This window comes from Cynara cardunculus, unplaced genomic scaffold, assembly GCF_001531365.2.
Source record: "Cynara cardunculus var. scolymus isolate 2C unplaced genomic scaffold, CcrdV1 Un_Scaffold_483, whole genome shotgun sequence".
In the NCBI taxonomy this organism is placed as follows: Eukaryota; Viridiplantae; Streptophyta; class Magnoliopsida; order Asterales; family Asteraceae; genus Cynara; species Cynara cardunculus.
The window spans coordinates 104121-115261 of record NW_020200580.1 but is presented as its reverse complement, the minus strand read 5'-3'; the positions used below and the strand labels follow the sequence as shown (position 1 = coordinate 115261).

Sequence of the window (11141 nt, the reverse complement as noted above, 5' to 3'; positions counted from 1 at the left end):
CGTGTTGTTACGGTAAAAGATGGGGTTTGTGATGAAGCTAGAAAAGATGAAATGGGGTGGAATGTATATAAGTTGTTAAGGCTGCTGGCTATCAGACCGTTATTTACGATGAAGATTCTACGTGTTTGAACGATGTTTACTATGAAACGTTGTCCAAATGATTGAAGGATACAAACCAGACATTCTTGAAGTTGTCGCATTTCCTGTATGTTTCCAGATGGTTTTTATGTGCAGGCCAAAGGGGGTAAGAAGTGGTGCAGGCTGTTTAAATTAAACAAACGGTTGGAGACAGTGATGGTGTAAACGATCGACTTCAATAGCGTTTTGAATATTGTTATTTGTGGGTTTGGTATTCCCGATCGAAATGCAGGGACGGACTCAGATTTTTTTTTAATTTCGTGTGTATCATCTGCCTGTCTAATATCGTGTCAAACGGAGCCTATGTCTCTGCATCGAATCAGAACCGGAACTAAACTCCGTTAACCGAAGTTCTTGAACCATCCCCACTGTTTGTCGTTTGTACAGGAACCATTCGAATTAGTTCATTATTTTTTTGAGAAAACTATGAATTAACTAAGATATGTAATACCATCTATCAACTTTGAATCTATTGATGCCTTCAATTATGTCACGTTTTCTTTTTCAGTTACCATTTATGCACCTACAATTCTCCTACACTTTCGAAAGTAATTGTTACGGTAACATTAATTAAATGTAAATATTAATTAAGCATATTAGTATTAAAATAACATGTGATGGATCCCACATGTATAATTTTACATACATATAGAGCTTGCAACTGTAATTTCAAGAGGTGGAAGTCCAATAACCCAATTCTAACCATGTGACATGAAAGGTTATTTGTAATTACATAAATGGCCATGTGTGAATTTTCTAAGGTGGCGTTTGGTTCGCATATTCTGAAGGAATGTGATGGAATTGGAATGTTGAATTCCATTGACCAAATTATATTCCCTCGTTTGGTTTATTGTTTTTCATAGAAGGGATCTTCAAAATCCTACAAATTTTACAAATAAAAGAATTTAACATTTCTTAGCAAGTACATGGTATTTTGATGGAATGAAATTCCCTATTTTAATAATATCAAATATGTTCTTAACCCACTATACCCTAATTTCATAAAACCCAATATGACTATAGTCGACCACCTTCATCTGAATCACCGCCGACCACCGCCACCTAAACCACTGCCGACCACCGCCGATCTGAACCTCCGCCGGCCCTCGCCAATCTGAACCACTATTGATCTGATCCACCATCGAACACCGCCATCTAAACCACCATGGACCACCACCGATCTAAACTACTGTCGACCATCGCCATCTGAACCACCACAGGGTACCATCGATCTGAACCACCGTCCACTGTCGACCACCGCCGATCTGAACCACCGTCAACTATTACCGATCCGAACCACCATTGACCACCTCCATTTGAACCACCGTCCATTCGAACCACCATTGACCACCTCCATTTGAACCACCGTCCATTCGAACCACCATTGACCACCTCCATTTGAACCACCGTGGACCACAATCGATTTGAACCACTGCCGATCACCACCATCTGAATCACTGTGAACCATCACCAATTTGAACCACCGTCGACCATCGTGATTTAGTAACGTCATTTGGCTTATGATTATATTTGAATTGTGTATTTTATATTGTTTTACATATTAAATAATTATTTTATTTAAATATTTTTAGTTTTAAAAAATTTAAAATTTTTAAAAAAATGGCATTTTGTTCATTTACCAATATTTCATTCAAATTCCAAAGCTACATTTTGTGAACTAAACAAACAAATTCCAATTTCTTAACAGATTCCATTCCAATGTCTATCAACTAAATAAGTGGTCAAACCTGATAACATTCCATTCTAATTCCTTTAAAGTCGAACTCTTTTAAAAAAATTCATTCCATCCAAAAACATTCTGTAAACCAAATACCACCTAAGGTTAATTTAATTTTCGTTTTTATTTATATTATTTATAATGGTTAATTAAAATCATCATTTAATATAGATATTTTCTAAAATTTGTATTTCATTATATAAATCCAATTTTTTATTATATATATTAAAATCATCGTTTAATGTAGATATTTCAAAATTTGCATTTAATTATACAAATCCAAAATTTTAATTATATATATATATATAGAGAGAGAGAGAGAGAAGCGATCAAATGAAAATCATCCTCATTTGTACAAACCGTACAAACCATCCTCATACGTCGATTTCATTGTTTAATCTTATGAAAAAAAATTCATGAAATTGTTTAATCTTGTGAAATTGTTTCATATAATACTTTTTTTTGATGAATTTGTTTCATATATGGTTATGAAATTGTTTCATATAATATTTAATGAAACTGTTTCATGTATTTCTCTAAAATTAAAATAATGAAGATAATAATATCAATGATTAACACCGTTCACAATAAAAATGGTTAATCAACCTCTCATAATTACAAAAAAAATAAACAAAATAAAAAATTATGATTGGTGGAATAAAGTTTTCACAGTTTTTACAAATTGAGTGGTTTTTATTTGAACGGTTCTCTATATAGATATGTATATAAATCAAATTATATCTATTAATTACCAGTGCTAACACCATTCGAGCCTGCACCCAGCTCGAAGAGGCAGAGATTGGAGATACAATGATTGGAGTGCAGTGACCATACTCGAGATAGATATGAAAACCCACGGTAGCCAAGAATAGGTGCAACAAGGAATCATGGGAATTACGAGAAACATATTGTATTACTTAATTTTTTTATCATTTGGTTTGTATTAATTAACATATTATATTAATAGTAAATTGTTTTAAATATACTATGAAATGTTATAGTCTATTGATTCTTAAATATGTTATTTTTTGTCATTTTACAATTTTCAACTAATTTATCAGCTAGTTTTTATCAAACATATCTAGTTCATCAACTAATTTACCAGATATCTCTTATGTACCTTTTAAATTAAATATTAAGATATGCAAAAAAATAGTGTTAAAAGATAATTACGGTTAACAAAGCATTTTAAGAGACAGTTATTGATAGGACCTATTCATAAAGACAACAAAATCACATGTACCCAATCTATAGAAAAGGTTCAAAGTACCTAAAATTTTATGTAATTTGCTTTTTATTTTCCATTTTATCTATACTGTATTATAATCATTTAAAAAAACCTTTTAAAAACTATTTTTTATACATGAAGTATTGTTTATCAATGCATATTACTTAAAATTTAAGAGAGTACAACTTATTAAAGCTCTAATTTTGAATTCGTATAATTAACTGCAGTTAGACATAATCAAATACAAGATAAATATCATTTTTTAAATATAAAAAATCTAAAATATAATTAAAATAATCATTGAGTTCTAACAGAATCGTTATATTTATAAAATGTATATTGTTAAGTAAAAAATAAATTACTTCGTTATTATATCTAAATTAAATTATAATATAAATTTGAATTAAAATATAAAACGAGAACTTTTAAATAGTTGATTTGATATTAAATAGTTAAATATTTTGCTAATTCAAATAACCGAAAGATACAAACATAATTTTTTAAGTGTTTAGAATGCTATATCTTAATAATCGTTATGTTTTTCCTAGTTTTTAGCATTCAGATCAAATCGGGTGAATGTATTCATAATAATCGATTTGTTTTCTAGTTTTAAAAATGGCTGAATGTATTCATATTAACAAAGTTCTGTTTGGTTATTATTTAGTTTAACAAAAAGTTGTATTTTCTCAATCGATCTTAGTTTTTGAATTTCAAACATATTTTTTATCGTTATTTACTGATCTGGTGACATTCGATGACGTGAAAGCCACATAATCAATTATAATGTCAAGCTTATTACGTAGATTTCCAACTTAATAGTTCCTTTTTATTATTTTTTTAGTTTATTAAAACTAGTTGTGTACTCGTGCAATACAGGAGGAGCTATCTGAAGAACGTTGGTCGTGGAGCGTAACTGAAGAACGTTATCTTGTTTTATGAGATGCATGTTGGATGATCCGTTTTTTGCTTCTTTGGTTTTATTTTCTATTTTTTTTTTTGTCGTGGGGATGGAGTATGATAATTACGACTGAGATGATTGTGACACCTTGTTTTTTCCTTACTGTATGTATTTGCACTACTTTTCTGTATACCATAATGCATCAAACTGACAACAATCCTACAAGAAATTACGAATTTGAAAGTAGAGTCCTTACGAAATTATGCATTTGATTTGAACATACCCTATGGTTTACAATTCATTCTATTTTAGTCTCTCATACTTCAAAGTAGTGTTTAACCTCAGAGATGAAAATAAAAATGAATTACAAACCATTAAAACGAAACTACAGGGATGAAATCCGCTATTTGTAACAAACCACAAGGACAAAAAAATGTAATTTACCCTTATATTTGCTTTTTGTACCATTGCCCTTTGACTCTTGAGCTTCTAAAAATTTAAAAGAGTAACTACTTATTTGTTAAAAACTGTAATTTTCGTTCTTGTGGTTGAAAAATTATGGTTTTTATTCTTTGTTATTTATAATTTATTGTTGTTTCAGTTGCTGTGATTTATAATTCTATACTATTTTAGTTCTTTGTACTTAAAGGTAAGAATTTAGTCTAGGGACGAAATTAGTAATAAAGTAAAAAGTATATGGATGAAAATTGGAATTCCTAAACCACAAGGCCTAAGATGGAATTATTAACAAATCATATGGACCAAAATCATAATTTACTCAATTTAAAATCTTAAGTAAACTATAATTTTCGTTCATGTGGTTTGGTGTTTACAACGACTTAGTCCCTATGGTTTCAAAATTGCTTTTTTCGTCCCACAAACTAACTTTGAAAAAAATTGGTTAAATAAGGGACATTTTGATCTTTTTACCATTTTTCTGAATTTTCATTAAAAATTAAATAACAGTATATAATGTCATATTTTACATTTATTTTAATATTATATCTAAAATATATATGTAATTATGTATTGGAATATACACACAACAACAACAACAACAACTATCATCCTCACCGCATCATAATCACCATCGGCCTATTTCCATCCCACAACCACCAAGCAAGGACTCTCCTTCGTCAACATCATCCTCCCTTCTCCCCTCCATATCTGTAACACCAACACCAGGTCCATGTCCAACAATTTCCATACATTAAGTTAAAATTTGAGGTTATGAGTTCAAGAACAAAACAAACCACCATCCATTTGTTTATCTGGTACGATGTTGATGTGGTCTTTGGGTGGCGGTAGGGGAAGAACACAAGTCAAGAGAGAGTGAATAGAGGGAGAGAGAAGACAGTGTTGCAAGGAGATTCGATGAGAGGGAGCCTTGGGGAGGAGATCAGTGGTACACGACGATGAAAAAAAGAACCAACGATGGGGAAGCCATTAGTTGTTCAAAATATTCTTTAAAGGGAATTGGATCTCGTCATTACGAGAGTCAGGGTCGAAGACCGAGAAGGGAAAGGGAAAGCAGAGGCTCGAAGCTCTGTTTTGGATAAGAATTACCCAAAAAAAACGGGAGGAAGGAATAAATATAGGCATTGGTTGAGGAAGAAGATCGATTTTTTTTTTTTTTTTTGTGTTTGGTTAGATTTTGTTTTTATTTTTTCATAAATCTTCTAATGAATTATATACATTTGTATCCAAACCTCAATAACATGTGCAATATTATATAACACAATTAAATATAAAAATTAATTAAAAATAGATAAAAAGACTATATTACCCCTCAACTTAATGGAACTCTTTAACTTTATTGAAATGAGGACAAAAACGAAATGAGATGCAAACCACTGGGGAAAAAAACAAATTTAAACCACATTGAGGGTAAGAATTGCAAGTTGTCTCAAACCTCGGGGTTAGTAATGAATTTAATGGCGGCCGTGTAGAAATTGGAATTATTTTCTGCTCCACTGGGCCACTGTAAGACTGTAACATACAACGTAGACCGCTGTTTAACGTGTGGAAAACTGACGCCAAGTCAATGGTCTTCCGTCAACGCACCCAAACAACCACGACAGCTTTAAATATCACCCAACTAACATTTATAGAATATCAGACCACCAGCGCCTCCACTGCCGGCGCCACCACCACAACCATCATGTCTACCTCTGATCCCCTTCTTCTCCTCCTCCTTCCCTTGCTCTTTCTTCTCTTCGCTTCTCAACCCTCCTACGCCCAAAACCGAAGCCGAACCTCTGATTTCCCATGGAGTCCGACGGAAAACAGAATTCTCCTTTCAAACAGATCAGTCTTCGTCGCCGGATTCCTTCCTTTATCCAACTCCACCGACCGATTCATCTTCTCCGTGTACTACTTCAACACCTCCGGCTCCGAACGGACGGTAATCTGGTCGGTCAACGGTGATTCTCCGGTCAACATATCAACTCCTCTCTTAATCACCGCATCTGGTGAGCTCCGCCTCGGTGAAATCCCGTTTCCTGGAGATCCGAAATCATCCAACAGCACCACACCTCTGCTCGAGCTCGGCGATAATGGAGAATTGTCTTTTGGAAGCTGGAGTAGTTTTTTGTACCCGACAAATACGATTGTTCCGAACCAAAATATCAGCGGAACAAGAGCACTGTCGGTGAGAGGTGGAACTTTCCTATTTGATGGAAAACAATTGGTTTTTAACAGTACTTACGATAATCAATCCCAGTATTATGAAAACTCTAACAAGTTTCGACTCCTCACTGATCTCGGGATGGTTCAACAAGAGAATAGTGCTACGTTTATCACCTCCGACTACGGTGACCAGGCGTTGAGAAGATTAACGCTCGACGATAATGGCAATCTCAGGATTTACAGCTTAGATTCAAGCTCCCGTCAATGGAAAGTAGTTTGGCAGGCGGTGGCGGAGTTATGTAGAATCAAGGGGACTTGTGGTCGGAATTCTATATGTAGGTACGGTGAGGACTACGATTCTACGGTCTGTGATTGCCCACCGGGATTCCAGAAAAACTCCGGCACCGGTGATGAATGCCGGAGAAAAGTTGGTCTGGGGAAAGATACCAAGTTTTTGCAGCTGGATTATGTGAATTTCAGTGGCGGGTCAGGTCAAGGGGACGAATGGTCTATCAAGGCCTTGAACTTTACAATGTGTCAAAGAGAGTGCTTGAATGACCCGGGATGCTTCGGATTCGGGTACAAATACGACGGGCAGCAGTTTTGTGTTCTTGTGAAGAAGTTATATTACGGGATATGGTCGCCGGCGACCGAAGCTGCCTTTTTTCTCCGTGTTGATCAGTCCGAACGTGATGTTACGAATTTCACGGGCTTGACCAGCGTTCTCGAGACAACATGCCCGGTTCGGGTTAGCCTCCCGCTGCCACCGGAAGAGTCGAAGTCCACCACCCGAAACATTGCGATTATATCGACTCTGTTTGCAGCCGAGTTGATTAGTGGTGTGGCATTCTTTTGGGCTTTTCTCAAGAAATACGTGAAATATCGAGATATGGCTCGAACGTTTGGGCTCGAGTTCTTGCCTGCTGGTGGGCCGAAGCGGTTTAGTTATGCCGAGCTTAAAACGGCTACCAACGATTTCTCGACCACAAATGTTGTTGGGAAGGGCGGGTTCGGGGATGTTTATAAAGGAGTGTTGACCGATCATAGGATAGTTGCAGTTAAGTGCTTGAAAAACGTAACAGGCGGCGATAACGAGTTTTGGGCCGAGGTCACTATTATCGCTAGAATGCACCATCTCAATTTGGTCCGATTGTGGGGATTTTGCGCCGAAAAGGGTCAAAGAATCCTCGTTTACGAGTATGTGCCAAACGGATCGCTCGACAAGTTTCTGTTCCATTCGGGTAAGGTCGAGTACACAAATGACGACCAAGATGTTGAAGAGAGTCGATTACTGGAGCGAAAGCCAATACTCGATTGGGGTATTAGGTACCGTATCGCTCTTGGAGTTGCACGGGCGATCGCATATTTACACGAAGAGTGCCTTGAATGGGTCCTACACTGCGACATCAAACCCGAAAACATACTTCTAGGAGCCGATTTTTGCCCGAAGATATCGGACTTTGGGTTGTCGAAACTAAGGAAGAAAGAGGACATGGTTAGCTACTCGAGAATGCGTGGAACCCGTGGGTACATGGCCCCCGAATGGGTAAAAAGCGATCAAATCACCCCGAAGGCGGATGTTTACAGCTTCGGAATGGTTTTGTTGGAAATGGTAACCGGGGTACGTAATTTCGACATCCAAGGCTCGAAAATGGATAGCGAAGATTGGTATTTTCCGCGATGGGCGTTCGAGAAGGTGTACAAGGAAATGAACATAGAAGACATTTTGGACAACCAGATAAAGGCATCGTATGATAGTCGAATGCACGAGGAAATGATCACACGGATGGTGAAGACGGCCATATGGTGCCTCCAAGATCGGCCGGAGATGAGACCGTCGATGGGGAAGGTGGCCAAGATGTTGGAAGGAACGGTGGAGATCATCGAGCCTAAAAAACCAACCATATTCTTCTTGGGGGATGAGTCGTAGAGGATTATGTGCATCTATCTAATTGTTTAGACTTGCACGTCACATGTTGTGAATGTGAAATAAATGTTAGTGTAGTCTTTTTAACAATTTGGATATTTTAATTACTAAACATCTTTGGAAAAGTCTAAAAAAAACTCAATAGATTTTAGTGTTTGAAATGATTAAGTTTTTAGACAATTTTTTGGAACAAATAAGTCCTTGGACATTCCAAAACTTATTAAATAACCCACTGGACATTTCAAAACTTGTTAGATACATCTTTATGACTTATATAACTGGTTAATGTAGTAAAATAATAGAAAAAAAAAACCAATAGACTTTCATATTTTGAACAATCAAGTCCCTAAACATTTTTTAAACCAAAAAAGTTCTCACATCTATAAAAAGAGCGTTTGTTTTATTCAAAGCTTTATCGTTACATTTCAACGAAGGAAACAAAGGGAAAAATATATTGTATAGGAGTACGTTTGTTTTTTCAAAATTACCTTTAAATACTTTTGAAATTTAATTTGTTCAGACGTTTGGATGTTTAAGAGCGTTTGTTTTATTTTTAAAATAAGAGATTAAAAGTTTTAAATAACCTCTGAAATTTTAAGTGGTAAAAAATATTCCTTAATACCTCTTAATCCTAATCCGTCCTCTATCAAACGGTTCATGTTTTGGGGATGAAAGAGATTTATTAGAAAAAAAACTAGTTATCTTTTATACTTTTGTAAAAAACTATTTATCTTTTATATTTTTGCACTATTTTGACTGATTCTGATTCTAGACTTCAAACATAAAACTGAACAATCTTACTGTACCAGATTTCAGACTTCAGGGCAACATCTTATAAATTAGAAGTGAAAACAAACTTTAAACTTCAACACCTCTTAAAAAACAAACGGTACCTAGGTGTAAACCTCTTAACCCATCTTTGATATAGTTATTTATGTATTTGGATTTTTTTCAATTAGTAGACATCTTTGTTGTATTATATAATAGAGTTACAAAATCCTCCTAATTTATACAAAGAGATAATCAATTGCAATCATCCATTAAGGTTAATTAATATACAGTTTCATAAATATGTTGATTGTCTCTTGAATTATAATCATCTTTCATAAATATCTTAATTATAATAAATGAACACTAAGGTGATGTTTTTTTTTAAGAGATGCCGAAGCTTGAAGTTTTATTTCATTTTTTTTTGATAAAAAATGGTGTTGAATTCCAAAATCTGAATCAATAAGACTCTTTGTTTTTGTAAACTGATATATATATATATATATATATATATATATATATGAATTTGTTTAACTTGTCTATTTTACCCATTAGAAGATTATAATGTTGAATTTATAAATAAATTTATACAATTTCACACACGTATTCATAAATTTACATCTAAATTATATAATTAGCATTCGTTTATACAAAATGTGCCATTAATGATATTTAACACATTTAAATCATATTAAAGTTATCAATTGAGAGAGGTGATGATCGATTTGGTAGTGATCGATTAACGTTAATCGATTGAGAAACGCCGTTTCTTTTAGGATTTAGAGAACAATAAAAGGGAAATAAGAAGTTGGTTTAAGAGGACAATAAGACATAAAAACATCTCCAACGATCTGACATATTTATCTTTTTGTTGGTCAAACCACTCCAATCGGATGACATATCCATTTTTTTGCCGCCCACTTTATTTGAACGGTATATTTATCGTGTAAATTTTAAACAACATATTGGTTAGAACTGACAATGGGTAGGGTAAAGGTTAATTTGTTTTTCAATCCATTTAAAATAACAGGTAATGCAACGGATAATTATCCATGTTATAAACTCTTATCGATATCCATCCTTCCGGCCTACCCACTAAGATAGTGGGTAACGAAACGGGTAATTGATAAATGGTAAAAAAAAATTATTTTAAACTACAATAATATTGTTAAACATCAACATATAAGTAAAATATAATTTTTAATTTATATCTAATTTGATTCTAATAAACATTGTGATATTGTATTAAATATGTTATAATGTTATATTTCATACAACGATATAAAAATCTAAAGACAACATGTATGTTTGTTATATTTATTTTAGCGACCCATATTGATTTTTATTTGATTATCCTAGTTAACTCTTTTAGTTAATGAATATGAAAAGAAAATTAAATACTAATTAATATACGTTATTCAACATATAAAATAACATTCTAAGAAATATATTGATACTTAACTTTATATAATTATATGTATGTATGCGTGTGTGTGTGTGTGTGTGTGTGTGTATATATATATATATATATATATATATAGACTTGGGTTCATGTGAGACCAATGGTTTTTCGTGAGACCCGTAAGACCAATTCTCAACCCTTGGATTAGATTTACAATCGTCAGATCTGAACATTTATAAACGCCATGAGACTTCTCACTAATTACGAAATTGCCACCTTGCAACTTTGCAACTTTGCAACCATTAGATCATTAATTCATAAATTTGATCAATGAACATAAATTGGTCTTACGGGTCTCACGAAAAACCTTTGGTCTTACGTGAACCCAACCCTATATATATATATATATATATA

General features: G+C 33.9%; 1 protein-coding gene across 1 annotated transcript; it reads left to right on the top strand.

Annotated features, from left to right (window-relative positions):
- The first annotated feature begins 6163 nt into the window (after window positions 1-6163).
- LOC112501692 (G-type lectin S-receptor-like serine/threonine-protein kinase At5g24080) lies at window positions 6164-8677 on the top strand. The gene has a single exon (XM_025105390.1). The coding sequence runs from the start codon at window positions 6164-6166 to the stop codon at window positions 8558-8560; it is 2397 nt and encodes a 798-aa protein (XP_024961158.1). The 3' UTR covers window positions 8561-8677.
- The last annotated feature ends 2464 nt before the right edge of the window (window positions 8678-11141 follow it).

Bases quoted from the DNA above. Each gene is read 5' to 3' on its own strand.
- LOC112501692 (XM_025105390.1), top strand. From the start codon at position 6,164: ATGTCTACCTCTGATCCCCTTCTTCTCCTCCTCCTTCCCTTGCTCTTT.